The following is a 26,873-nucleotide window of genomic DNA, read 5'->3' as shown; positions in this document are numbered from 1 at the left end:
TGCCGGTATCCTGTTGCAGGACCTCAGCTGCCGACCGGAAACAGCAAGGTTTCGCGTTTGATTGAATGGAGTACTTACACTCGAGCCTTTTGGAATCGGCTGTTAAGGTTTACCACTTGTTAATGTTCTGCGACTCGGCATGCAACCTCTTCCCGGACTGCTCAAGCTTCTCGCGTGCGGTAGCAATTACCCACGCCTTTCTCTCCCCCAGGCATGTTCGGTGTTACCTTCCGGATACCACAGCCGTTTCACACACTGGACAGCCCGCTGAAGACGGCGGCTCCTCTGATTCATCAGTTGATTCGCCATTGTCGACGAATACGAACGGGCACAAGACTGACCAGGATGTCTGCACTGAAAAGGGCGCAGCTATTCATGGCAATGGAGCGTTTGTGGAATAAGACAGGATCGAAGGAATTTGGAATTACTGGCATTCGTCATCATGTCTTGGCTATCTAGCAGAATGCAACGGTGGATTTAGACACTGATAAATAATGACTGCTGAATGTATTATGCTCTCTTGATGACCGCTTGAACGCTTCTCATGCGATTCTTGCCATTACTATCATCGAGAATGTTGAAAGGTCGGCGATGCTGCGTCGAAATGGGCATGAGGATCACTTCGCGATCAGGCTAGCACTAGGTACAAGACCAAGTTCCTTCAGCGTCTCTCCAAAGTACTCCGCATCGAATACCTTCCTGGGGAAGTTCTGGGTGAATGACTGGATCTCTAGCCCAGTTTCACTGTTCAGCGCTGCGGCTACCTCGAACAAGGTCGTATCCACTGGGAATGTCTTCATAATATTCCCTTTCTCCGTCTGGAATCGTAGTCGAGTTTCTGTGTAGGCGGAGGCAGGCTTGGAGGTCACAGGACCTGACGTCGTTGGAGCAGGCGCAGGTTGCGGTGGAGGAGCCTGACCAGCTCGTGCAGCACGTTCTTGCTCCGCCTTCCGCCGGCGTTCCTCCTTGTCGGCTTCGATCTTCGCTTTAATTCTTGCCCTTGCCTCGGCTTCTTCCTTCTTCTCCTGACGTCTCTTTGCTGCCTCTTTCATTTGTTCTTTCCTCTGAAGCTCTTCTCGGATATCGAGGGATTCCTTGGTGCTCTTGCGCCGGATTTCCTACCCCATTGATCAGCCAGCGAAATCGCAGTATATTCGCGACAGAGGAAGGTACCAACCTCGTTTCTCTTCTGGTCAATCTTGTCTTGCTCCGCTTGGGCGGCCCGTTTCGCCGCCAACTTTTCTCGCAGTTCCTGCAGCTTTTGTTTCTTCTGCTCCTCGGTCAAGGGGGCAATCTCCTCTGTTGATTCCGAAAAGTCGACATGCTGCGTCTTAGAGGCATGGAACTCCGCTTGGGCATGACTGCGGAACTTCTTCCCGCACTCGTTGCACACTAGACTGCGTGCCTCCTCCCCTTCTTTCAGTTGTGGCCCTTCCTCGCTTTCCGGCGACTTTGTTGACTCGGCCCTGATCTCCTCGATCGATTTGTCTTGGTTCGCTTCAAGCCACTCAATCGCGTCGTTTACTGCGGGGAGCTCTGGTGAGCGAGCGCCGCTTGCTGGGATCAACCTCAGCAGCGAACTTACAGCTGCCAGTCTTGGAGACTGCTAACTCCGCCCTCTCCCTCTCAAAGCCCATTTCAATGAGCTGGTCTAGATCCGAGGCGGTCATTGTGGGGCCCTGGGACGTCGAACTTGCGGATTCGAAGGGGAAGGGATCGCGTGAGGTTGTCAGGAGCTGAGTTCAGTCGAGTCGCGGGCTGCCACGAGAACCATAAAGCTGCAGTACAAGCGCGTGGACCGGTCGGACTGGTGAACCTCTGTAGTTGGGGCCAACGGTTGTCAATTATTGCAAGGAAATCATGCGGGAGTGGGGAGTGACGTGAAGTCGCGATAGGTACCGGGGTTACGGTACTTGCGATTTGGTGGCAGCCTATTCAGCGTTTCTTTGATATTCCAGAACGAATAAACCATGCCCATGTGTGAACGATCTGACGGCCATGACAGGAATTCATGCGCTACTAGCTTCAACTCTCAGGTTTACAAACAGGAGGCCAGAATGATGCCCGTGCCTGTGTGTTGAAAACGCTCCTTGTATCAAGACCCCAGACGTTCCTGTCGCCAGCTACACCGCTTATGATCTTCTACAAAGGCAGTGGCACGAACGAATATAAGATCCCAGAGTCAGAACGCGCAGATAAACAGTGTTATAGCGTTCATATCACCCTCTCATCCCGTTCAGCATCCATGCAATGACATCACCTGACTGTTAGGTTTAGTAATGTGCAATACCGTAACATTTCCAATACCATGCGCTTACATCAGCATTGCGGCCGGGTCGATTTGTAACGTCCTTACAGCCAGCTACACACAACTCGGCGCATGTGCCTGCCTCCCGTGATCCTTTAATAGTTCAACCCTTCACTTTTCTCGCCGCAGTTTATCGGTCATTTCGCTCTTCTTGACTGACGTGTTGATCCTCTCGTTCTATTTCTTAGAGACTATCGCATCTGTTCCCTCCCTTCACCATGGCAGTCGAGCTCCAGCCGACTGAGCTCGGCTTTAGGCGTGAGTCGCCGTGGCTATTTGTCATCTGCGAATATGCGGTGATTAACATGCAGCAGGGCCGTTCAATGTAGAAGTTAGCGAGTCTATGTTTCTACGGAATCTCAACAATGAGCCGGTTGCATTCAAGGTTGGTACAAAGCTGCGTCCAGGGGTTGCCATGCTGGCTGACTCGGGGATCCTTGACAGGTCAAAACCACCGCTCCGAAACAGTGCGTTACGTCAAGCTTTCAGTTCTTTGAGCGATCTCCGCTAACGTCGCTGCCAGTTATTGTGTCCGGCCGAATTCCGGTCGCATAGAACCGGGGAAGAGCGTGGAAGTTCAAGGTGCGTAGTCGCCGGAGGACTTTTGCGATGACGACGATATCTGACAGTTCGATAGTATTATTGCAGGCGATGAAGGAAGACCCTCCTCTGGATGCTAAATGCAAAGACAAATTCCTTGTTCAATCCGTCGCCATCACTGGGGATTACGAGTACTCTAATATCGCATCGATTGTATGTCGTCGGATCCCAGCGCCAACAGCCCCGTGCCTGCTAACTGACTATGCGCGATACCTAGTTCGAAAAAGTTCCCAAATCCGCAGTCCAGGAACGCAAGATCCGCGTCAACTATCTACCGCCGTTGGGTAGCACAACGAACGGAACTGTGCGTGTCCCAGCACATTCTGGCGATGGTCTTGTTGCGTCGCTAACCGTGTCATCTCTAGGTCGAGGAGGAACCTCCGTCGGTCTCGTCTCCGGCAGCCCCGTACGAAACTCCAGCCCCAGGCGCTGCAAAGAGAGTTGATGATGCACCCATCGCACAACCGCAATTCGCCGAGAAGACACCGAAGCGAGAGTCCCCACCATCAAGAGACGAAAAGCCTCCGAAAGTAGAGCAAGAGAAATCCGGTGTTTCCGGTGCCGTATCTGCCGCAACCGATGAAACAAAGGAGCGCTTGGCTGATGCACTCGCGCAAATCGAGAAGCTAAAGAAACAGCTCGCCGAGCAAGGCTTGCGTCAGCGCAAGGCGGACAGTGCTGAGTCTACGCTGCCGCAGCAGCAGCAGCAACTACAACAAGCACCTCCGGCGACGGAAACAGGCGTTCCGGTGCAAATTGTGGCGGGGTTGTGTTTACTGAGCTTCCTTCTGGCCTATATTTTCTTTTAAGCGTTTTGTTTCGGGCTTTTCTCGCCGGCGTGCTGTCGGGCTTCCTTCATTCAACTTTCTTTTTTCATTTTTTTTATCCGATCCATTTTCTTATGTTTCCCCGTGTGTTCCGTTATGTTTTTAGTTTATTTTATTATTTCCCTGTGACAGGCGTTTGCCGTTTGTTCTTCCTGGTGGTCTCCATTTCTTATGATGACATGTTTCCTTGGTGTTCCCCGATACAATAAAACGCCGTGGTGTGCTGTTGTGATTCTCTTTGATTGTGTATCCTTTATGTTTCATCGTTCAAAGAGGGAGCTTCATGGTTTGGAGTTGGGGATGCGACTCTCCGCGTAAATCGATGAAGAGTTGCTGTTGACTAATTGTACCTCAGTTCAGTAGACGAGGAGCTTTCCGGTCTTAAGGGTGACATAGAGTATCAGAGATGCTTGTAAGACACGTAGAAATCCCATCTGAGACGTTAAATTATTTCATCTCGTCTAACGAGAACCCGAGGCTGGCGAAGTCTAGGTCCGTCTCTGGCCGGGCCGAGTTGGGCCGCTGCCTCCACATCCCATCGATAGACGGACATTTTTCATCACCGGCTTGGTTGCATTCTTTTTCCATACTCGCTGCCGGCCACAGTCAACAACGTCCACCATGGCTGCCCAAGCTGCTGAAGACCTTAAGAAGCTTGACCGTATGTGTACAGTTCTCCAGTTGATTCATTGCTCTGGCACCCCACCCTGCCAGTGAAAAACATTTTACTGATAAGATACGGTTTTTTGATATTAGTGAACGGTCAGAACGGCACCGCCAGTGCTGGTGCCCCGTCCGCCACTGCGAACAACGATGCCGCCGAGAATGAGGATTCAGAAGATGACAAAGAGGATGATGAAGGTGGTGAAGGGGAGGCTGCGGGAGGAGGTAGGCTGTAAAGCACCAGCTTCGAGAGTTTGAATGGACTGACTCTTTTTCCTAGCCGCGAAAAAGAAGAAGAAGCGCAAGTCGAAGAAGAAGAAGAAGGGAGGAAAGAAGCAGCAGACATCTCCTCCACGCGTGCCGGTGTCCGAGCTCTTCCCCAACAATCAGTACCCGGAAGGAGAGATTTGCGAGTACAAGAATGAGAACTCGTACCGGACTACCAATGAGGAGAAGCGTTATCTCGACCGCATGAACAATGACTTCCTTCAGGAGTATCGCCAGGCCGCTGAAGTGCACCGCCAGGTCCGGCAGTGGGCGCAGAAGAACATCAAGCCCGGCCAGACTCTGATTGAAATCGCGGAGGGGATCGAGAATGCCGTCCGCGCGCTGACTGGTCATGAGGGACTGGAAGAAGGGGACAACATCAAGGGTGGCATGGGTTTCCCCTGCGGTCTGAGCCTCAACCACTGCGCTGCGCATTACACACCGAATGCGGGCAACAAGATGGTTCTCCAGCAGAGTGATGTGATGAAGATTGATTTCGGAGTGCACATCAACGGGCGGATCGTGGACAGTGCGTTCACCATGACTTTTGATCCGGTTTATGACAAGCTTCTCGAGGCTGTAAAGGATGCGACGAACACGGGTATTCGCGTAAGGAAATCGTCCTTCCGAGCTACTGTATCTGTTGCTGACTCAATCCTAGGAAGCTGGTATCGATGTGCGGATGTGCGACATCGGCGCCGCGATCCAGGAAACCATGGAGAGCTACGAAGTCGAGATCAACGGGACCACGTATCCTGTGAAAGCGATTCGCAATCTGAACGGACACAACATTGAGCAGCACCTCATTCACGGAGACAAAAGTGTGCCGATCGTGAAGGGTGGCGACCAGACCAAGATGGAGGAGGGAGAAGTCTTTGCCATTGAGACTTTCGGTAGCACTGGCAAGGGCTACGTGAGAGATGATGTTCGTACCGTATTGGAGCTATCTCGTACAATTCCCCTGCTAACTCTGGTGAATAGATGGAAGTATCCCATTATGCCAAAGTTGCCGATGCGCCGAATGTGCCGCTTCGGCTTTCTTCGGCAAAGAGTCTGCTGAACGTCATCAACAAGAATTTCGGCACCCTGCCGTTCTGCCGTCGGTACTTGGACCGACTTGGTCAGGAGAAGTATCTCTTGGGCGTGCGTTTCCACCTTTCTCGGGCTTGATTTGAATTGATTTCTAACTCTTTCCAGCTCAACAATTTGGTCTCTGCGGGAATTGTGCAGGACTACCCGCCCTTGTGTGACATCAAGGGCTCTTATACCGCTCAGTATGAGCATGTAAGTTTTGCATCCCTCAGTAGCTGCTGTCGGTTCTTTGGCGCTGACCTTTTCTAGACCATCCTCCTTCGGCCCACTGTTAAGGAGGTCATCTCTCGTGGCGACGATTACTAGGAGAAATCCTAGAGCCAAGGGCCACGGCCAAGCCTGCATTCGGTATCTACTTGTCCTGCTTGACATTCATGATCCCTTGATATCATGATGTTTGGAACACGCTATAGGTACATAGTAGAAAGTACTGAACGCATGTCACGCATATTGCAAGATCGACTCTCTGCTGTTAAATGCGTTGGAAGAAAGAGGCAGCTTGACATGCTATTGATATGCAATTGATGAAATCGACATTTCAATACCGTATTTCCCTGTCCTGAAGGTTCTCTACGCGTACCAGAGTCAAGAGTAACTGCATGGCGCAGTTCTCAGTTTATATTGAACGAGAAACTGTAAGCTGGCTCGATTTTTTGCAGATTCGTCGATATGTGACGATCCGTGTTGCTTTCCCAAGGTTATGTATATTTGAGAGGGGGGGTGTGTGCTTACAAGGGCATCTGAAGTCGTTCCGTCGAAATTATGATTGGCCAGTTGCCATCGAATTTGATGTAGCTTAGTACAAATACGGTATGGCGCATTTTGAATACGGTTTAGGCTGGGATCCTGTCCCAGAGAAGTGGTAAGTATTCCATTTCAGATATTTCAGACGCTTACAATTCCATTTCGGATAATAATTCTCAAATAACAATTCAATCTCAGATAGGAACTGTTCTATTTTAGATAGAAACTAGAATTTATATTCCATCTTAGATATTACCTGTTCGAGTTGGAACATGATTCACTCCACCAGTCCTTCTGTTTGCACGCGAAAATCTAAACGCCTCCAATCAATGAATCACCGCTCCGCCAAAACCTGAAATCGCAACGGCCTGCTCAGAATCATCACCTGACCACTCATCTCCCAAGAATTGAACACTTGCCACTTCTCAAGAAATCGTTCCTTGCAGCTGTATCTACTGATTTTTCACGACACCTCCCAAAGATCAGCAGCCACCAGTGGACCAAGATGCATTCGGACCTTTTTACGAGCAGCTATCTGCAATACAAGGCAGACACTGATGCGGTCGCATCATGGCTGGCACGAACAGCCATGAAACTTGGCTACTCGGTCGATCTCGTGGCTGCTGACAAACCCGAGCAGAAGCAGCAGCAGCAGCATCCTCCGTCTCAGCGTTTGAAAGGCAAGGCCCGCAAAATGGCAAAACAAGGCATGCCAGCTCCGCAGGCCCGGGCGCAGCAAGAAACGCTGCAGAAGAAGCTCCCAAAATACACAATTGCAGTCAAGGACTTTGTGAGCCTGGCAGACTACATTGCGGGCCAGGCTATGGCCGCAGTGCGCGTTCCCACCAGCTTCATTACCGCCCTCAATCGAGCCATAGTGGTGAGGCGCAGCTATGGCGCAGAAATTGCCTCCCGACTTCCCAAGATTCCTCGGGTGGAGGAGTCGAATCAGCGCCACAACTACTTTATCGGGATCCTCGAGCATGTCCGGGACGTGCTGCGTCCGTGGATGCCGAGCGATCGACGTGATGAAGAGCCTGAGAAGCTGGCCAACCGGTTCGAGAAGCTCGAGGTGGAGGAGCCGTCCGAGACATTCGTGGAAACAGCTAATATTCCTCCGCCCACGAAGGACGAGAAGGCTGAGCAGCCTGACGTGAATTACGTCGCCGAGCGTCTTGAAGACATTGAAGAGGCAGCCTTTGCTTTCTTGCTTATGGTCCAGGACTTCAATAAACTCCGCGCGGTTATCAAACAGACCTGGGCCGGGTATAAGATGAACGCTTTCAGCTTAATCGCAGCATCCCTGACAACAAACACCGCATTCGATCTTGCCCGCGGTATTGAAGAGGAGATAAAGGAGGTTCTGGACAAGCATGGCGGCTCCGAGAGAATCTTAACTGCCTATTTCCTTGCCCTTTGCATGGAACGTGGCGAGAACCAGGCGTATCGGGAGCAGCCTGGCGACGGCATGAACTTTCGCATGTACGAGGATACGAAGAATTTCTACTTCCCTACGTACATGCTGTTGCGGAGCTTTGCAAATCTCGTGGTTGATGGCCAGGTGCCCCAGTATAAGCCCGGCTACTACGGCACGTACGATCCTAAGAGTGACAGGTCCGCGAAAGACGCGAGGGGGAAGTTCCTGGAAGATCAGCAGATTCTGATGGAAGTCCTGACCGACTTTGCGTATATATGCAAGGCGGGACCGGACATGCCAGCGGAGGACGAGCTCACTCGCGGGCTTCGCGAAATGTTCAAGACCAAGAAGATCCCATACTGGCTACTGTTCGCTGTGCAAGTCTTCCTCGACATCCATCATGAGCTGCGCGAAGACGTCGAACGTGGGTATGATGAATTCCGAAATATTGCGGCGGCGGTCAAAATGAGTATCGACGACGTAGCCTTCAAATTCCACCGGTCGTTACGGATCGAGAATTGGCCGCGGCAGAACGACCAGGTCTTGAGACAGATAGCGGCAGACGTAGAAACCTTTGCTCTGACGGACATCGTCCAGGAGATCAAGAAGAGAATACGGATGCCGCTTGGGGAGCCCTTCAGACTCCAGAGATGGCACCCTGTCTTCTGCGGCCTGTGGGCGTACAATTTCCTTGCCCGACACCAGGAAGTTGGCGTGGCTTTTGCGGGAGCATGGGGCTCGATCCTGTACACATATCACCTGTACAATGCTTTGCGCCAGGAGAAGTTGCTCCAGTTCCGATGGAAAGATATGGAGCTGTTTGAGATGCTTCATCAAGATCAAATCTTCCCCGGCGGGCCTCCAAGGGCTCCAGAGGATTATCTGAAGCGCTTTTGTCTCAGCATGGGCTATTCCGCAACGGTGTTTGCACGCGACAGACGCAATCCTACGCGAGTGGAGGAGTCTAGGAAAGGGCCGATGGGATTTCAGGAACTGGCCCCGGTTATGCGAATTTTCAAAGATCGCTACTGCCTGGGCACGGGGCAGAGAAACCTCACAAAGGAGGAGCTGGACAAGATCCTCGAAGCATCCAACTGGGAAGTCATTGAGGACTCTGAGGTCGAGGAAGGTATCCTGGAGTTCGGGCGCAAGGCCACCGCGAGGGCCAAGAGTGAGAGTGAGAAGAGAAGACTGACAAAATCCGGCCGGCTGGAGATGACGGATCTCTTGACGAACCTCCGCAACGCGTTGCAAGCCGAAATGCTCGAATTCGCCTTCCCGTACTTCATCTTTCACGAGCATTGCTGGATAGCCCTCCGCTACCTCAAGCATGATCTGGAAGAGCACCTCAATTCCATCTACGGCGCCAGCTGCATTGAGCAGGAAAACCAGCTGCCGTTTATCGTAGGGTACATCTTCATGGCGGCAACAAACACACAGAGGTTGACAGGTGTCTTGTCTCCGAAGAAGAAGGGCGTGGTGACGAGCGCGCTAATGGCACAGGCCGCGGAGACGTTGAATAAGGTTCTTCCCGGCGGGCCGGGCGAGTTTTCGTGGAGAGTCATGACGGAGCTAATGAAGATGCCGTTTGAATTTGACGAAGATGTCTCTGATGATGAATAGGAGGAGGGCGTCGCGAACGGATTTATTGGCCTCATCTGAACTTACCCTCTGTCGGAGGCGCCGAGACTTCCTTGAAGACTGAATGAATGCTCGGCATCTGCGACTTTCGAGTATACATACTGTAGTCATTGCTTTACCCAGACACAAGGCAGAACACCATTTCACTTTAAGGCCGAAGATCCTTTCCATGCCGAGGCGACGTTATGAACGGGGACTGTGGTGAATTTCACGTCCTGAACCCTAAAGTACACGTCGACTCAACATGTGCTCCGATCTTTGAACAAGTGCTGCTGGCGTAAAATACAGGATCTGTCGAGGAAATGATAGCACAAGAACCGTCAAACTGGTCAATTAAGATTACCATTACTATTACAATTGCAATCCATCTAGGTAAGTGCCTGAAGTTGTCCGAAAAATATTCGACGGTGTTGCAAGCCGTAGCCGGCGGTTACGGTCATCTGGGTACTAGACCAGCCATCACCCTCGTCTTCATTAAGACCCACTCACTGCTTGGGGCTTGCTGTCCTAGCTCTTGGTGACCCCTGGTCAGGCGATCCGGTCACGCGCCGGACTGCGTATGTGATCCTCGAGACGACTTCGAGATGATGATCTGTTGGTTGTGCATATTTCCATGGTAGGGTCCAGCCACTGTCAGAATTCCGGAAGATCTTGATCTTCTGGGGCTGAGGAAGTTGATGTGTTTGTCCTGCAGTCAGGCCGCGAAAGAACAAGCTCTGGGTTGAGCGGCGCCAGTCCAACGTCTCGAAAACCATTTCGAATGTTCTCCTCACTCATGGGTTGTGCGCGAACTGAAGGATAAATGGCGAGGAAACCATCGTTGTCGATGTGGTGAATCCCAAATTGCAATCGCAGGTCAAGCTCTCGCCGGTAACTTTGCTCCATGGGTGTGGAACAGCCAACATCCAGCGGCTGCAAGAAGTAACCGGAATGGACAGGCATATAGAGTGGGATGATATTATTTTCGATGCAGAACTGGTCGAATTCCGGCCCATTATGACCGCCGTACCCGTTCAGGATCAAAAGCCGATGTTGGCCAAGCGCACGGGGCTTTGTGTGCTTGTTGAAGATCTCCTTGAGCCAGATCAACCCCAGCTTTTCGTTGCTCCATCCATCGTCACTAACTTCGATCCTCCAGCCATCTGGCAGCCCATTGGACCAGGCAGACAGGCGCCGCTTCCCTTTGAAGATGATCATCGGGGGTAGCGCCCAGCCAGAAGAATTAATCCCTTCAATTACACTGACCCATTCTGCGTTATCGTCAGGTTCAAGAGCCTTTCGACGAAACGTTTTGTCCGTTCCAGTTACAACCTTGGCTGCCTGGATCATTCCCATCCGATATCCGGTCTCATCAAAGTTGTACACGTCCTCCCACGCAATGTTGTACTTCTCAATGGTTCTCCGTACAAGCTCGAACCACTCACGAATGACCTCTGGACTTCCACGTGTTTCGCGTTTACCCTTGGCGTATGACCGATTATATCTGTCTTTTATATCTGGGTGGCGATTGACGAACCGAAGAACCCAATTGCTACCCATCGTAGGCCGCGAAGAGCGTGAGCCATCTCTCTTGGCGAGGACGGCCTCTGCTGTTCGTTTCATAGAGTCCATTCTCAGGGGATAACCGCGTTCATCCATAGATACGATTCGTGCAATAAGGAGTTTTTCCTCGTCCTCGGTCAGTTTTTGGTGACGAACCTCCTGGCGGGGCTTTCGCCCCTGTAGACGATGAACCAGAGTGGACAATGGCACATTGTACGTTCGAGCAGCGCCTCTGATGCTGCGAATCTGGCGCGCTTTGATGGCCTGAATGGCTAGAGAAATTCGTTCCTCTTGACTTTTTTCTTCTTGGCTAGACATATTTTGTTTCTATTCACGTACCGACGACGAGGTAATTAAACATGTGCCTGGATTGTATCTGTATCCTCATTAGGGACTGGTGATGTGATTCGGATGGTGGTGGAATATGAGGAGAATATTACGGAATCTCCTGATTTGTTACTATATTTGGCTAGTGGAGGCTTGGCGGATCTGCACGGACCCATGGACGCCAAGACGTTATTTCCAAACCCGGTTTAGCCTTTGTTTTGGCACGTCCAAGGGTTGCCCCACGTGAAAGCAGCAAGTTCCGGTTCCGCGAAAGTATCTGGTCAGGTACCACTGCTACAGTATCAACATAGCAGTGATTCTTCCACATATCCAATGCTCTGAGCAGGTCTTTCTCAAATTATTACGCCTCGTGCTTTCCGCCATGGCGTCAATGACTTCGACGTCGGCGTCCCAGCGCCGCGTTGCAACGACCGCGGCCAAAAACACACCGCCAGAGACATCGTCTGTGAGAGCACCACCACCAGACGACTCGTCGGTGGACCATTTCTTCTGGACATACACTGAAGAGCCGCACCGAACGCGACGGCAAGCAATCATCAAAGCACACCCTGAGGTGCGCAAAACCTCTCGAAGCTCATTGTATGTCTGACAGCCACTGATGGACCTAGGTAACCAAGCTGTGCGGTCCCGAACCGTTGACCAAATACCTCGTCCTCGCCGTCGTCGCCCTTCAGGTTACCTGTGCGTACTTGCTTCGTAATACTCCCGTCTTGTCGTGGAAGTTTTTGGCCACTGCGTACGTGATTGGGGCCACGGCGAATCAAAATCTCTTTTTGGCCATTCATGAGATATCCCATAACCTGGCTTTCAAGTCAGCGCTAGCCAATCGACTGCTGGCTATCTTTGCCAATCTGCCGATAGGTTTGCCGTATAGTGCAGCATTTAGAGTACGTCTCCTGGCGGTGTCGGTATAGCAAAGCAATATCTGACTGTTTGTAGCCATACCACCTGACGCACCACAAATCTCTCGGGGTCGATGGTCTTGACACCGATCTTCCGACTGCCTTTGAGGCCATTCTCCTCGACTCTGTCCTTGGGAAGGCGTTCTTTTGCACATTCCAGATCTTCTTTTACGCTCTCCGCCCGATGTTCATCTACCGGCCCCCTTTCACCTCCATCCATGCTCTGAACCTCGTCGCCGAGTTTGCATTCGATTATGCGCTTGTCCGGCTTTGTGGCTCTACAAATTCCCTTTTGTATCTGCTTGTTAGCTCGTTCCTAGCGGGCTCCTTGCACCCTTGTGCGGGCCATTTCATCGCGGAGCACTATTTCTTTTCGCGCGTCAAGAGCAGTTTGACCGAGCCTCTGGCAGGATCGAGCAAGGAAGAGAATGCCGGGCCATTGGAGGATATCCCTCCACCGGAGACATATTCGTACTACGGCCCGTTGAATGTCCTTACATACAATGTGGGCTACCACAATGAACACCACGACTTCCCAGCCGTCCCATGGACGCGCCTACCGGAGCTACATCGCATTGCGAAAGAATTCTATGAACCACTGCCTTGCCATCGCAGCTGGGTGCTAGTAATCTGGACCTTTATTATGGACAAGGATGTCGGCATGTGGTGTCGCGTTAAGCGGGCTCAGGGCGGACGATTAGTAGGAGGAGGAAAGACCTCCAAGAGCGGTCGTGGCGGCGAGGGAATTTCTGCGTCATCAGTTCAGGACGAGGAAGGGGACGGCTGGAAGGAGAGCGAAATCCAGTACTGATGTCGAAGCACATGTTTGATCATGACAATCTTGCATTGAACTGTGTACAGGGTTGATTCGTGAGTTCTGGCATGAGATACCACATCAAGCGGGTTCTTCAGTTTGAGATTATCTATTTCTATAAAGGCAAAACAGTCATGACTCATGAGAAATCACCGCAATCCATCTTTAATCTCCCATCGCTCCTTGATGCACTTTGCCATTTCCTTCCCAATATCCGTTCCCAACTTCTCGAATCCTTCAACCACGCCCTTGCGATCACCTACGCCCATTTCCTGACTCATCTTAAACTTGCCTTCCAGCCGCTCAATCCTGATCTCTATACCGATGATGTTCTTCTTGAGCAGCTCAATATATGGCACCGGCGCATCGGACACCTTCCATGGCTTATCGAAATGCATGATGGCCGTCTCCGCATGCTGCGAAAGGTCCTCAATCTGCCGCTGCAGGAATGTGCTCGTCTCCTCCGCCTTGCTGTCGCAGAACACGCGAATCTTGCCGTAGGCTTGCACGGCCGCGTAGTTCCATGTCGGCACGACCTTGCCTGTTTCGGGCTTGGTCTGGACGTAGAACTTGGGCGTTACGTAGTGGTCCATGGCGGTGAAGAGGACCAGTACCTCGTCGTCGAGTTCGAGGGCAGTATTGGTCTGTTGTTCCGCTTGCTTAGCGGCTAGTGCGGCCATCAGTACCTTGGCTTGCGGGTTCTGCTTGGCCATGTGGGCGCGCAGCACGCCGGGTGATGTTGCGGACAAGTCCTCCGGCACATCAAGTATGAATGGGATATGGCTGGATTGGATCAATGGGTAGTCTGGTGATTTGATGGCCGTGGTTAGGATCCCCAAAGGATGATCATGGATGAATCGTTGCAGCGTGGGAATATCGAACTCGGCGTGGTCGCGGCGGAGATACATGGTCGCTTCAAGTGATTTGAGCCACTGCTTTTCAGTTTTTTCTCTACTATGTTCAATCTATGGACTTCCCTCTGGGACAGGACGCTGGATTTATACATTAATTGACCGATTGTCTGACTCAAAACAGTCGGAATTGAATATTTGCTTCGACCTGATGATTGATTGGCAGATTCCGCCGAGATGGGTTGTACCTGTGATGCAAAGCTGCGATCTCGGATGGCCATTCCATAAACAGTTTAGCTCGGTATCCGCCAATACGATATTTCGTATCAAAATTACCATACCGACATCGCAGTCCATCGCAAATGACGCCAGAGACTCCAATTTTTGACACCCTCATTCAAAAGTGAACGCGACGCTCGTTTTCTCAACTTTTAAGAAGCTTTTTTTTTCTCTACTGCGAGCATATCCTATAATGCAGATGTGATGCTTCTTCGTCTGCAACCGAGATTATGTCAACACACAACTCGGCCAAACCCTTATCACTCCTCCATAGTCGTCGTCTCTCTCGCTCGACGACAATATGCAACGACCCTGTACCACGGAAAGAATTACTATGAGATCCTCGAGGTACCACCCAGCGCATCCGCGGCGGAAATCAAAAAGCAAGTCATCCCCCCCCTCACAAACAACTTTGGAGAACGAATGAGTGATAACATCTCTTTCCCACTCGACCCCATCCCCCATTGGAGGGGGACACGGGGACTGGGTGGCCAAGTCGTATGTGTAGGAAATTCTACGCCCTCTCACTAGCCTACCACCCAGACCGCAACCGCTCGGATCCAACCGCCTCGGAACGCTTCGCCACCATCTCCGCCGCCTACCATGTCCTCAGCAACCCGTTCCAACGGGCGCGCTATGACCGCGAGCATGGAATCCATTCCACCGCGCATACAAACCGCGACATGCACCAGCGCGGCGGGTCCGGTGCTACCGGTCGATCCTACATGGGGTCCCGACCCGCTAGTGGATTAAGCCAGCGACGGGGCCCATTCAAGGGACCACCGCCGAGTTTCTACGCGCACGGCGGATACGGTGCGTATACCGCGCGCGGAGACCAGCGGAAAGGCGCGGCGGGGTATGAACGTCGAGACGGGGATGATCCGACGTCGTTTGTCCGCGATAATCCCGTGTCCCATTTCAATGCCGGGGCGCATTTCCGCACCCAGGCCGCGGAGGATCAGCGAAGGCGGGAACGAAAACTGCGCGCGATGGGCATTGATGAGAATAGTGCGCGGGACGCCGGGAGCGTGTTTTTGGCAAGGTTTACCATCGTCACGGGGATTTTGCTGGGAGGGATTTTCGTCGGGTCGCTGTTTCGTGAAGGCGTAATGGTAGAGAGGAGGAAGGATCAGAAGATGTGACTTGACCTTCTTTGCACATAGGTTTACATTTGGATTTTTCTAGAATAGACTTATTGAATGGAGATGTACAAAAAATGATGTCGTCTTTCACTATTTGATACAGAATAGCATGCTTCCACGTTGTCAATCGTCCAGCCAACGAGGAAGAAATAGGTACATGTAGTTCATTCGAATCGTCACAACGACCCTCTCATACGCGTGACAGTTTTAACCCTCGAAGGTGAAGCTGGCGCCAACCTTGTGGGCGGCCTGGTTGGCGTTCTGGCTGTCGAAGCTGGCACCCAGGCCGAGCGTCACGCCAGGGCGCAGCAGGACGTTGTAAGCAACGCCGACAATGCCGCGGTCATTGATCTTGGCCTGTGAATGGGTTAGAACGAGCAATTCTCGAAAAGTTTCGGAAAAACATACCTTGGCAAACGACGAAGGGTCCAAACGGTACTTGGCGGCAACCTCCAGGCCGACGTTGCTGCCGGCCTTGGAGTCCCAAGTCGCCTTGGCGGCAGCCTCGACCTGGCTGTTGACGCGGTGGTAGTAGCTGGCCGTGAAGAGGGTCAGGTTGTTGCTGGCGGTCACGGCAGCAGAGTACTGAGGCGAGATGTAGCCCAGAGCGGCCGAGTAGCGGGTGACGGCAGCCTTCTGGACGTCGTAGGCACCCTCGGCACCGGCAACAATGCCCTCATGGCCCAGGACAAAGTCCAGGCTGGCAGTGGGGCCCTTGAGGAGGTCGAAGAAAGCGCGGGTGTGAACGTGCGGCTGCTTGAAGTGCAGGTTCAACTTAGCACCCTTGGCCTGGCTGGCCGGCAGGTACTGAGTCAAGAGCTCAGCCTTGAGGCCCTTGGCAATGTTGTTGTCCAGCTCAATTTTGGTGTCGAGCGAGTTGGAGGTGGTCCAACCCTGGGTGACCGAGAGACCTGACCAGTTCCATCAGTCCGAATATCCAATGTGGTCATATTGCATACGACGGATTTCGCCTACCATTGGGAGCATCGACATACTTGGCCTCGAGCTGTGTCGGCCGTTAGCACCCGCTTTCACGTTATGCAGAACAAGACAACACATACCGAGCCAGCCGTGGTGCCCTCGTGGGAGGACTTGCCCTTCACGGTGAAGGTGACATTGTTCGGAGCGACGGACTTAACCTCCAGGCTAGCTATAAAAAGCAAATCAGCAACCCAATTCTCTCAAAGTATTCCGGGAAACCTACCTGGGTTGGTGTGATAGAAGTCCTTGTTCAGGACCTAAACATAACAAAGAAAACGTCAGCGCTAGGGACCCAGAATACTTTGCCGGGAAAAAATTCGCGCACATCACTGGCCGCTTTGGCAATGTCGGAGAACGCCGGCGGAGTAGCCATGGTGACTGATGAGTGTTGTGCTCACGAAGAGTTGGATGTGAAGGGCGCGAGTGTTGTTTACTCGAGGACGGAGGACAAAAAGAGAGGCGTGAAGAAGCGCTCAGTTAGTGTTCTGCGTTGGGGCTTTGTCCGTTCGCCGGGGCAGGGGCTTTGGTTGGGACAAGAGCAAAGGCACGGGTAAAATACGGCGCGCTGATTGGTCAATCACACCGCTAGACCCGGTTCGCCAAGTCATGTGACTTACCCGCTGACCTCTCCACTTCCGAGGCAAAGCGCAAGAGCATCGCGTCAACTGCCCTAGTCCTGTGCAATGCGATGGATTGATGGACTGCATACTCGTGCCCGGTGGTAGCCCGGTTAAATGGAAGACTATCAGCTGTTTCAGTACTGTAGCAGGTTCAATGCGTCAGTAGAGCGACAGTCAAGCCCCTCTCCGCCCCAGAGGGTCGTAAACCGCGACATGGAGGTATCGGCCCGATGGAGAAGAGATCACCCAAGCAATTAGAGACGGAGCCAAGGACAGACAACACAATCGATGGGGCGCTGATCGTCACTAACAACTCACAAACCAATCGTTCAATTCATGCGGGTGGAAGTATTGTATCTATCTGCCGAAAGAGTGCTTAATCCTGCTCCATGGTCCTTACTGTATGCATTGCTTTTGGAACTGGACGGCTAGACATCATTTAGATGTGAGGCACAGCTCCTCGGGGTTTTCATTGATTCATCCCAGAAACCGAAGTCCAATAACTAACATCAAATGGATCAAAACGACTGACGTTCACAGAATCTGCCTCCAGTAGCGCCCGCCATTTACAGCAAACAAGCACCGCAAACAGCCACGATCAATCAAGCGTAACCCGACACAATATAGGAAAACACTGACGGGAATCTATAGTCTATACAGTGTAGCTACCTGTCTAATCCACGTTCTCGTACTTGTTATGGTGTATCGAGATGGCCCTGTGAATTGTCAACTAGCTGAACTTAAAGGACTCTCTCGAACATTAGAACTCACCGGCCACTAGGATCAGTCTGCTTCGACCAGTTGGGAATCCACCGCTTGACAGTGCTCGCGCAGTGCGGCGGGAAGTGCTCGTCAAACATCATGCGGTACCAGTAGCTGCTCTAGTTAGAGAGATGGCCAAAGAGACGGGAAGACAGAAACTTACGCTTCCTTTGTGTCAGGGATATCATCACCCCACTCCGGCTTCGGGTTCTTCATCATCTCATCCGTGACGATCTTCTCGGCGTGGTCCTTGAGAGCGTCAATCCAGCTGTACCCTACGCCGTCGCTGAACTGCTCCTTCTGGCGCCAGAGGATGTGGTGGGGCAGGTACGGCGGCACATCGGGCTCGTCCGAGGTGTCGAACGCCTTGCGCAGGATGTACTTCTCAATCCGGTCCTTGGTGATCATCTTCTCCTGCGGGTCCACGCTCATAGCGGTCTCCAGGAACTGCTTGTCCAGGAACGGCACGCGGGCTTCCAGGCCCCATGCTGAGGTGGACTTGTTCGCCCGCAGGCAGTCCGCCAAGTGCAGGTTCTTGACGCGTCGGACGGTCTCCTTGTGGAATTCCTCCTTGTTGGGCGCGGCGTGGAAGTACAGGTATCCACCAAAGATCTCGTCGCTACCTTCACCGCTTAGGACCATCTTGATGCCCAATGCCTTGATCTTGCGGCTGAGCAAGTACATCGGGGTCGAAGCACGGATGGTGGTGACGTCGTACGTCTCAAGATGGTAGATGACGTCGGACAGCGCATTGATACCATCTTCAATTGTAAAGGTGAAAGCATGGTGCTTAGTGCCCAAGAACTTGGCCACCTCGATGGCGGCCTGCGTGTCAGGAGCGCCAGGCAGACCAATCGAGAAGGAGTGCAGCTGGGAAAGTAGTGTCACAGTTGACAAAGAGTTGGAGTCATCAATACCGACGAGGCCATTCTCATCGGACGTGGCTCCGGCTGCGAGAGCCTTCTCTTGCGCAGCTCGGGCACGAAGAACCTCCCGCTGAGCAATTGACGCCACCAGACTCGAGTCCAGACCACCCGACAACAGCACTCCGAAAGGAACCTCCGCCATGAGCCGCTTCCGAACCGAGCGCTCCAGCATCTCCCTGATCGCCTTGTAGTCAATTGGTGTCGACGGGACGTTGGTAGGGTCCCACCACGAGGGCTCAAAATAACGCGTTGTAGTGTCGGTCTTGGAATCATAAACGTGGCCCGGAGGGAATGCAATGATCTTGTCACAGATGGGATGCAGAGCCTTCAATTCCGACGCGAAGTAGACTGCGCCGGGAGTCTCGGACGACCAACCCTGATAGAAGCTGGTGATACCGATAGGATCCCGGGCGGCAATGACGCGATCCTCGTTCTTGTCATAGAGGACAAACGAGAACATGCCGTCCAGGTGCTTGGGGGCATCAATGCCATATTTCATGTACTACGACTCATCAATCAGGACTCTTCTAAAGTCGACACACTCCCACATGGCCACGTACCAATGGAATGATCACCTCGCAATCAGAGTGAGTCTTGTAGTTGTACGAATGCAGAGACTTCCGCAGGATGCGGTGATTGTAGATTTCGCCATTGACGGCCAGAGCAAGGGATCGGTCATCGTTCACGAGAGGCTGAGCACCGGAGTCTAACAGCGATCAGACCGAGCGATACACAAACGAGGAACAGCAAACGCACCGACACCGACAATGCAGAGACGCTCATGTGCAAGGACTAAAAAAGGCCAATTCCGTCAGCAATAGAACAAATTCGCGAGCAGAAACGAAAACGCACCCGTCTTGTTATCAATGAAGTTTCCGCCTGGTCCAGAATAGCATCCCATCAGTATTTCTATTCCTCTCGGAGCATTGGCTCAATCGCATAGACGTACTCCAATCAGGACCGCGATGGCGCAAGCTGCACGGGCCAGTTAGTCCAATTCGCTCTTCGCGTGCTTATTAATAGCGAGATACGTACGCCTTAGCCATGCGCAATGCAGTTGGCTTGAACCCTTGTACATCGGGGTGACTATTGTGGTTTTGTGAGCCCTATTCTCTCTATGGCCCATTGCGCGGGGCACATAAAAAAAAAGCGGCAAATCAAGACTTACTGATGACAGGCGAAAATCCCACACATACTGGCGACAAAGAGGCCGGTGACCGTCGGAATAAAGAGAAGAAGGGAGAATGAGTTACGCAGAGTTCAATGGTCAAGGAATTTTTCTTCAGAGAAAAAGCTAGAGAGAAGAATGGCTCTGACAGTAAAATTATGGATCACTTTCTGTGGTTCGGGGCGAGATCGGAGTCATGACTCAGTGATAAGATAAAGGCTTCCCCACGACCCACGCTGCCTAAGGCCTCAACGGGCTCTGGAAGTGGCACATTTTCGGTGGCATTCCGATTCATGCATTATGAATGCTCTTGAGATGAATTCGGACAATCTAGATGCAAGCTCGTAATGCATAAGGACAGTAAAACAGGAAACCGAAATCATTCGCCCGCTCAATCGTACCCTTGCCCAACGGAAAAAAACTCCTTTCGCCGAAACCAGAGGCAAGCTGATCATGACTAACACCGTTAAATTACTCTCACGGACATGGATTCTCCCTCACCACCTGGCGCACCCTGCGCTCGTACGCCTGGCGGTCTTTCCGGTATAGATTATATGCTTCCGCCTGTGCAGGGGACTCCGGGTTTGGGTCATCCAGCAGATCTTGGATACCAAGAAGGATTTGCTTGATCGTGATTGCCGGTTTCCAGGCTTCTTCCTCATTGAGAATGGACAGACAAACCGTGCCTGAGGGGTAGACATTCGGATGGAAGAGCGGCGGGACGAACTTGCCTAGCAGAAGGTCAGCTTCACATCAGCACTCTAAGAGCATCGAAAACCTCACATTTCGGCGGTTTAGTCGGATACTCTGTGATCGAGCATTCATCAGCAATTGGCCTGACTAACTCCGGCAAGGAGAGATGGCCTACCGTCAGGGAAGATCATGTCCAGCTTGAACAAGCCCCCCTCCCATATCGTCTTAGGCTTGCCCGGGATACCGCATTCCCATCTCTTCATGTCCAGAGTACCCTGTGGAGTTCTATAAGGCTTCGCATAGAACCCGAAAGGATGGTCTTTGCGCCATTGCTTGCTGGATGCGGTCAGCCTCGTTCCACAGGCCATGTCTGGTAGACATACCGCTCTTCTGTTAGGCGATTAAGGCAAAGAGACATGATGGAACAGTCGCCAGGCGCAGCCGATTACTGTTGACTACGAGCTGCTTGTAAAGGCAGGAAAAACAAGCGAGGAGAGCGGCACAGATCAGAAAGACGTGCTCCCGTGTCGTCTGTCTCTGATAATGAGTTCACCGCCAAAGATGGAAGCAGCATACACAAGTGTACACTAAACTATAATTGGAAATAGGTCATACCTAGAGAATATCAATCACGTGAATTTCACATGATCAAAGAAACCCTCCTTGTGCCTGCACCGTCATGATTGTATTTGTTTGAGCGGCCAGTTGAGTACGGTTGAATGATCCTATTCAGCCAAAAAAGGTTGTAGTCTGCGCTGAGATGTGATATTGATAAAGCATAAGAAGAAAACAGAACAGTACATGACGCGTGAAGTATCGCTTAGACCGAAGTCCCAATCAGAGACAATCCTCACTAGCTCTCTCAAGCAAGACCCAATGACATTGTTGTAGATACTCATAGCAGAAATCTGTTTATATTTTCGATTTTTGGTCGGTTGAAGCCTAACATTTTGTGGTCAGAGACGTGCCGTCCGATCATGAGGACGGAAGATGCCGTCAATCGCGAGCCTATTGTTCTTGCTACCAACGGCATAAATAAGCGCAGCCCGCACGTCGTTTCTGTCAGCTAGATCTCATCAATCTCATTACTCATCAGCAGCTTCGTATCAAACGGCCACTTAAAAACAATAGTCAGCAAGATCACAGCTTCCCTCTCGACTCCTGCGAAGAGGATTTCCCTTTCGTTGCCTCTGAAACCTCTATGCTAACCCAAATCAGGTTTCGAATGGGATGAGAAGATGTGTATCACCGTGGTTCAGCACATTTCCTACTGCGGCCATGTGTGCGTCGAGCGCTGCAAGTGGTCATATATCACGAGGATGGTCTGCCCTAAACGCATCCGCAAAACCCAACTCAGCTGCATGGTTGGCTTCTGCGACGTGTGCATGGAACGGGCAACCAGAAATGTGGTGATCGTGGACCGCATCAAGGCTGCAGGTGAGACGCGATACACGGAGATCCGCGTTCACGAAGAGATGACAATCGAGACAAGGCGAAAGAGAGAGTCGAGGGAGAGAAGGAACGAGGATGTGCGCGATCGAGAGACTGCACTGGCCTTGCTGAAGAAAGCCATCAACAAAATGAGCCAGCAAGTCAAGAAGTTCTTCGACCGCAGGAAGGCTGAGGAGCGTCACCGTACGAAGACGGAGAAGAATCAACGTCGCTCCACGCGGGTGTGCGCCAAGGTCAGCATTCGCTTCTGAAAGTGTTTTGCGTATACAGTCTAATTGCATTTTCAAATGACGAGGATAGGAGGAGTAGTCGTGGCGTTGTTGGATAGAAACTTCTAACGGATGAATGGAAATGGATCCCGTCGAATTCAGCGCACAAGCGCCGTACAGTCTCATTCGTAGATACCTTGCTCGAATTTTTCCGCATCAAAAAACCTGGCTTTTATGGAGTTTCCGTTGAATACCCTTCCCTCCAATGCATTTACAGCCTGACTTTGTCAGTATGGTGTAAGGTGAACTTCGGACTGAGGACTACTCACTCGCAGTGCAGAGAGCTGGTTAGTAAATCGGACAAAAACAGGAACAGGCCCATTACACTCTCTGTGTATGAATACACGTTCGACGCGACCATACTAGCAATCACTGTTAGCCGAAATCCCGTACCGGCAGTCTTGTACACCCATACCTTCTCGTTACATTCCTCTCCTATTTCTTGCACCAAGTTCCCACTCTCCATTTCAGCATCCAGATCCAGTCCTTCAAGCATACCGTGAAGCACAATGACTTCACTGATTGCGCCGAATTTTCCCTCCTCGGTTTTCCTTGTTTCCGCGATGATCTTACCGCGGCCCGCTGGTGTTGCAAACCCGCCTCCCTCCGAATCGGGCTTCTTCTTTTGCTTTTCAACCTTGACTTGAAGGGCTTTAGTGATGCCAGAACCATCTGCGCCCAGGCCGGATCCCTTCGTCCAGCCGTACTTGGCCATAAATCGCTCCGCAAACCCCTTCTGACCTGGACGTGATGAGCGAGGAGCATTTTCGTCACTTTCGACAGGCCGGTCATCTGCAAGTGCCTTTTCAAGCTCCTCCTCTGTAGCAGGGATGTCTTCTGGAGCAGGAGGCAAGGAATAGCGAACAGGAGCGCGAGATATAGTAGCAGATGGGGGTTGAAAGGCAGACAATGGCGGAGCAGAGGGAGCGGGAGGGGCAGGAGGGGGAGGTGGTGGGAAATATGTCGAGGATGGGGGAGGTGGTGGTTGTGGCTGATGGTCGATAGGTCCCTGGCTTTGGGCAGCAGTCATTCGGAGCCGACGCGCATAGGCGTCTTCACCGGTAGCATCATTGGGAACCTCTGCTGGAGGAGGAGGCGGTGGTTCATAGGCAGGTTCATTAGGGAGAGCTTCCTCTGGAGGAGTAGCGGCTTCAGGACTACGAGATCGCTCGTTCAAATCCGGAGGCGGCGCGAAATTATAGGACTGAGGTGGAGCAAATTGTCCTGTCTTGATCAGCAATAGCTCGAATGCAACCGATCCAAAAACGTACTTGCTGGCCGAGAATACTCCTCGTCACTATCCTGATCACTACTATGCTGCCGGGCCATGCGATGCGCATATAAGCGATCCTTCCATTCTCTGATCTCGCGAATCTTTTCGTCACTGTGCTTGTATTCATCATATATATTCGGGCGAGAAGGGTCATAGATATCGTCCCAGTTGATCACTACTGCTTGCGCATCGCGATTCTTCTTCCTCTTCTTCCGCCCGCCGCGCTGCGGCTTGTTAGCGTAGAAGCCGTTGACATCGTCGTCGTCCGCCGCTGCCCAGTCTGCAAGTGTCGTCTTCACTGGAGCTCGCGCGCCTGCAGCATTTGTATTGTCACTTGGAGATGCCGAGTTTGCGTTGAAGACCGGCTTTGGTATTCCTGGAGTTGACTTGGATTTTTGGTTTGATAATTGGGGTCGTTTGACAGGTTGGAAACGCAACGAAGCTATACAAAGTGATTTTAAGTCAGAAACCAGTGGGCTCTACCGTTGAGCGTGGAATCCAAAATTACCAGGAGCGATTTGCTGCTGCTTCTCTGTGGCGTTATCTTGCTGCGGATCGGTCTCTGGGCTTTGTTTAAAGACAATGGGAGCTCGAGATATCGTTCCCGGCGCCGTGGAATTTTTCTCTTCCGGATCTGGGATGTTGGCATAAAGCGACAGCATGCCACCGCCGGAAGACCGACTCTGTTCGGGTGCCATGACGCGAAAACCTTGCAAAATAGCAGCTCCTTGCTGTCGTAGTATCACTATTGTTCATCCATGTTAAGGACCTCTTCAAAGCGGTCGGAGACTCCGAGCTTGGAGCTTGGCATGTTTGTCCTGTTTACATTGTAATTTACGGAGGTCCCCATGCGGGATACCAAATGGTTACACATTTCGAACCACATGGTTCGGACATTTTTTGACATGCCTTACAGCTTGAGAGTGAAGAATTGTCGATGCAGTCTGCGCATAGATCTGAGATTTTGTCACTAGCACTTGAGGCTCAATTTTCCGATGACACAATCGGCGAGCAATTGACGATCGAACACACGTCATTGCATTTGTAAATGAGGGGAAATGCGGAGCCGGCAGTCGGCAAAGAACGGGTTCAGTCGCGGCCCTGAGTCCGAAGTTCAGCACGGCGTCACTAGGAGTAATGAGCGCATACGCCCCATAAATATCTAGGACTGGTTTCAATTCTCTCTGTGTACTTTTATTCAAGTTTCCTTCCTGTATGTAATTTCTGTTTTACATACACAATGGCGACGCTGGCTACGTCCTTCTCTCGAGACAGCCCCGAAACGGCGCTCATTGTCCCGGGAAAACCCTCGCCGCTCGTGGTGTCCTATCGTCAACTCAACGCTCAAATTGAGAGCTTCCAGAAGGCGCTGGCAAACATAGGCATTCGGCATGGAGACGCCGTTTCTATCGCGCTTCCCAATTCCTACGAGTTTATCGTCTCGTTTCTCGCAAGCACCTGGCAACGGGCCATCGCTGCACCGCTGAACCCGGCATACAAGCAGGAAGAGTTTGAGTTCTATATCGATGACCTGAGTTCGGCGCTGGCATTAGTTCCCAAGGGGTATTACGCAACAAATGGACCAGCAGTGAGAGCGGCCAAGAAATATCAGGCTGCGATTGCGGAATGCTATACCAATGGTAATGAAGTGGTGTTGGATGTGAAGGAGCTCGGAAAGCTCCAGGGCCGAGGGAGTCAGCCGGTTCTGCAGCCGCAGCCGGACGACATTGCGTTGGTGCTGCATACAAGTGGAACAACGGGACGACCAAAAGCTGTAAGTGATATTCACAGCTCGGAGGAAGAATGATCCTAAACGATCATACAGGTGCCTCTCACGCACCGGAATTTGACGCGAACTATGAGTACGTCTCTCTTCCTAGCACATTCAAGGGGCTCGGTACTGACAGCGCGTAGAGAATATCAAAGACACCTATAAACTCACCCCTGCAGACCGAACGTACCTTGTCATGCCGCTGTTCCACGTCCATGGATTGCTTGCGGCCTTCCTGGCACCGCTTCATGCAGGGAGCTCGGCGATCGTACCGCCGAAGTTCTCTGCTAGTGAATTCTGGTCTCACTTTATCGAATACAAGGCCAATTGGTACACCGCGGTGCCCACGATCCACCAGATCCTTCTCAAAAACCCGTTGCCGAATCCAGTACCTAAGATTCGATTCATCCGGTCATGCTCGTCACCACTGTCGCCCAAAACATTCCATGATCTGGAGAAAGCGCTAGGTGCGCCGGTGTTGGAAGCCTACGCGATGACAGAAGCCGCACACCAAATGACCAGCAATCCGCTGCCGCCGGGCGAGCGCCGGCCCGGCAGCGTCGGCATCGGCCAGGGTGTTGAGGTCAAGATTCTGGACCAGGACGGCAAGGAAGTGCCGCGGGGGACTGAGGGAGAGGTGTGCGTTCGCGGCAAAAATGTGACCAAGGGCTACTTGAACAACCCGTCCGCCAACGCGTCCTCATTCACCAAGGACGGTTTCTTCCGCACGGGAGATCAAGGCAAGCAGGACGCAGATGGATACGTGACCATCACCGGGCGGATCAAGGAGCTCATCAACAAGGGCGGTGAAAAGATTAGCCCCATTGAGATCGACAACACGCTGGCACAGCATCCAGCTGTCGCGGAGGTGGTTTCCTTCGCGATCCCTGATCCAGGACATTATGGCGAGGACATTGGTGTCGCCGTTGTTGCAAAGGACGCTAGTCTTACGGAGGAGTCCCTGAAGGCGTGGGCCTCTACAAAGATTGCCAAGTTCAAGGTGCCCAAGAAGGTAAGAGAACCCTCACCGGCCTCAGCCAAGCAATTCTGGGGATGAAACCAAAGTACTGATGCATGGCGTCTTTCTCCTAATAGGTTTGGCTTCTTAAGGCGATTCCCAAGACCGCGACAGGGAAGATCCAGCGCCGGAAGGTAGCAGAGGAGATGCTAAAGAAGGAGGGCCGAAGCAAGCTATGACCAGCCTGTAGATTATGATATATTACGAATTTCATGTAAATACTCTCAAGAGTGACCTAAAAATTTGCTTTTTGAAAGTGTAAATGCAATAAATTCGTTATAATGCATCGTGCCAAGAACGATTGCAGCATATGAAACAAGCAGATCAAACACCCCCCGTTCTGCAACCCGCGACACCATCTGTCGGGGACTATCACAGCCTCTTATGCATCCAGCCTCAACTTTCCCTTTTCCGGTAGAACTATACTCCAGATCGTATTCATTTGCGCCTCATCGCGATAATTTGATCTGTGCATCACAGTAGTTGTTGCAGAACCTGCGGGA

The 26,873-nt window shown here is 51.9% G+C and overlaps 14 protein-coding genes across 14 annotated transcripts; 7 read left to right on the top strand and 7 right to left on the bottom strand.

Annotated features, from left to right (window-relative positions):
• Positions 1-617: 617 nt before the first annotated feature.
• On the bottom strand, positions 618-1,670 carry VTN49DRAFT_3022 (uncharacterized protein; the record flags this gene model as incomplete). The annotated part of the gene is made up of 3 exons (XM_069410813.1): positions 618-1,118; positions 1,178-1,524; positions 1,586-1,670. The coding sequence occupies 3 exons, from the start codon at positions 1,668-1,670 to the stop codon at positions 618-620; spliced, it is 933 nt and encodes a 310-aa protein (XP_069269580.1).
• Positions 1,671-2,526: 856 nt separating this feature from the next.
• Positions 2,527-3,717, top strand: VTN49DRAFT_3021 (uncharacterized protein; the record flags this gene model as incomplete). The annotated part of the gene is made up of 7 exons (XM_069410812.1): positions 2,527-2,566; positions 2,623-2,693; positions 2,753-2,775; positions 2,832-2,890; positions 2,946-3,061; positions 3,126-3,212; positions 3,274-3,717. 7 exons carry the CDS (start codon positions 2,527-2,529, stop codon positions 3,715-3,717), a joined length of 840 nt encoding a protein of 279 aa, XP_069269579.1.
• A 639-nt stretch (positions 3,718-4,356) lies between these two features.
• VTN49DRAFT_3020 (uncharacterized protein) lies at positions 4,357-6,063 on the top strand (the record flags this gene model as incomplete). The annotated part of the gene is made up of 7 exons (XM_069410811.1): positions 4,357-4,396; positions 4,492-4,623; positions 4,679-5,274; positions 5,327-5,590; positions 5,647-5,808; positions 5,863-5,949; positions 6,007-6,063. 7 exons carry the CDS (start codon positions 4,357-4,359, stop codon positions 6,061-6,063), a joined length of 1,338 nt encoding a protein of 445 aa, XP_069269578.1.
• Positions 6,064-7,006: 943 nt separating this feature from the next.
• Positions 7,007-9,541, top strand: VTN49DRAFT_3019 (uncharacterized protein; the record flags this gene model as incomplete). Its single annotated transcript, XM_069410809.1, has 1 exon — positions 7,007-9,541. The coding sequence occupies one exon, from the start codon at positions 7,007-7,009 to the stop codon at positions 9,539-9,541; it is 2,535 nt and encodes an 844-aa protein (XP_069269577.1).
• Positions 9,542-10,192: 651 nt separating this feature from the next.
• VTN49DRAFT_3018 (uncharacterized protein) lies at positions 10,193-11,419 on the bottom strand (the record flags this gene model as incomplete). Its single annotated transcript, XM_069410808.1, has 1 exon — positions 10,193-11,419. One exon carries the CDS (start codon positions 11,417-11,419, stop codon positions 10,193-10,195), a length of 1,227 nt encoding a protein of 408 aa, XP_069269576.1.
• A 391-nt stretch (positions 11,420-11,810) lies between these two features.
• Positions 11,811-13,162, top strand: VTN49DRAFT_3017 (uncharacterized protein; the record flags this gene model as incomplete). The annotated part of the gene is made up of 3 exons (XM_069410807.1): positions 11,811-12,002; positions 12,058-12,336; positions 12,389-13,162. The coding sequence occupies 3 exons, from the start codon at positions 11,811-11,813 to the stop codon at positions 13,160-13,162; spliced, it is 1,245 nt and encodes a 414-aa protein (XP_069269575.1).
• Positions 13,163-13,314: 152 nt separating this feature from the next.
• VTN49DRAFT_3016 (uncharacterized protein) lies at positions 13,315-14,073 on the bottom strand (the record flags this gene model as incomplete). The annotated part of the gene is made up of 1 exon (XM_069410806.1): positions 13,315-14,073. One exon carries the CDS (start codon positions 14,071-14,073, stop codon positions 13,315-13,317), a length of 759 nt encoding a protein of 252 aa, XP_069269574.1.
• Positions 14,074-14,795: 722 nt separating this feature from the next.
• On the top strand, positions 14,796-15,437 carry VTN49DRAFT_3015 (uncharacterized protein; the record flags this gene model as incomplete). The annotated part of the gene is made up of 1 exon (XM_069410805.1): positions 14,796-15,437. One exon carries the CDS (start codon positions 14,796-14,798, stop codon positions 15,435-15,437), a length of 642 nt encoding a protein of 213 aa, XP_069269573.1.
• Positions 15,438-15,644: 207 nt separating this feature from the next.
• Positions 15,645-16,791, bottom strand: VTN49DRAFT_3014 (uncharacterized protein; the record flags this gene model as incomplete). Its single annotated transcript, XM_069410804.1, has 6 exons — positions 15,645-15,794; positions 15,846-16,348; positions 16,413-16,443; positions 16,499-16,587; positions 16,642-16,675; positions 16,744-16,791. 6 exons carry the CDS (start codon positions 16,789-16,791, stop codon positions 15,645-15,647), a joined length of 855 nt encoding a protein of 284 aa, XP_069269572.1.
• Positions 16,792-17,711: 920 nt separating this feature from the next.
• On the bottom strand, positions 17,712-19,920 carry VTN49DRAFT_3013 (uncharacterized protein; the record flags this gene model as incomplete). Its single annotated transcript, XM_069410803.1, has 9 exons — positions 17,712-17,754; positions 17,810-17,914; positions 17,964-19,228; positions 19,287-19,432; positions 19,483-19,518; positions 19,579-19,605; positions 19,676-19,701; positions 19,762-19,812; positions 19,895-19,920. 9 exons carry the CDS (start codon positions 19,918-19,920, stop codon positions 17,712-17,714), a joined length of 1,725 nt encoding a protein of 574 aa, XP_069269571.1.
• Positions 19,921-20,371: 451 nt separating this feature from the next.
• Positions 20,372-21,005, bottom strand: VTN49DRAFT_3012 (uncharacterized protein; the record flags this gene model as incomplete). Its single annotated transcript, XM_069410802.1, has 4 exons — positions 20,372-20,625; positions 20,678-20,701; positions 20,763-20,923; positions 20,971-21,005. The coding sequence occupies 4 exons, from the start codon at positions 21,003-21,005 to the stop codon at positions 20,372-20,374; spliced, it is 474 nt and encodes a 157-aa protein (XP_069269570.1).
• Positions 21,006-21,825: 820 nt separating this feature from the next.
• On the top strand, positions 21,826-22,290 carry VTN49DRAFT_3011 (uncharacterized protein; the record flags this gene model as incomplete). Its single annotated transcript, XM_069410801.1, has 1 exon — positions 21,826-22,290. The coding sequence occupies one exon, from the start codon at positions 21,826-21,828 to the stop codon at positions 22,288-22,290; it is 465 nt and encodes a 154-aa protein (XP_069269569.1).
• A 140-nt stretch (positions 22,291-22,430) lies between these two features.
• On the bottom strand, positions 22,431-24,279 carry VTN49DRAFT_3010 (uncharacterized protein; the record flags this gene model as incomplete). The annotated part of the gene is made up of 5 exons (XM_069410800.1): positions 22,431-22,526; positions 22,578-22,670; positions 22,724-23,532; positions 23,580-24,023; positions 24,090-24,279. 5 exons carry the CDS (start codon positions 24,277-24,279, stop codon positions 22,431-22,433), a joined length of 1,632 nt encoding a protein of 543 aa, XP_069269568.1.
• Positions 24,280-24,821: 542 nt separating this feature from the next.
• VTN49DRAFT_3009 (uncharacterized protein) lies at positions 24,822-26,549 on the top strand (the record flags this gene model as incomplete). The annotated part of the gene is made up of 4 exons (XM_069410798.1): positions 24,822-25,355; positions 25,407-25,443; positions 25,496-26,364; positions 26,448-26,549. The coding sequence occupies 4 exons, from the start codon at positions 24,822-24,824 to the stop codon at positions 26,547-26,549; spliced, it is 1,542 nt and encodes a 513-aa protein (XP_069269567.1).
• Positions 26,550-26,873: the final 324 nt, after the last annotated feature.

Source organism: Thermomyces lanuginosus (genome assembly GCF_041956635.1).
Source record: "Thermomyces lanuginosus strain ATCC 200065 unplaced genomic scaffold VTN49scaffold_27, whole genome shotgun sequence".
NCBI classification, from domain to species: Eukaryota; Fungi; Ascomycota; class Eurotiomycetes; order Eurotiales; family Trichocomaceae; genus Thermomyces; species Thermomyces lanuginosus.
The sequence above is the reverse complement of the archived record's forward strand: the minus strand, read 5'-3'. Positions and strand labels throughout refer to the sequence as shown.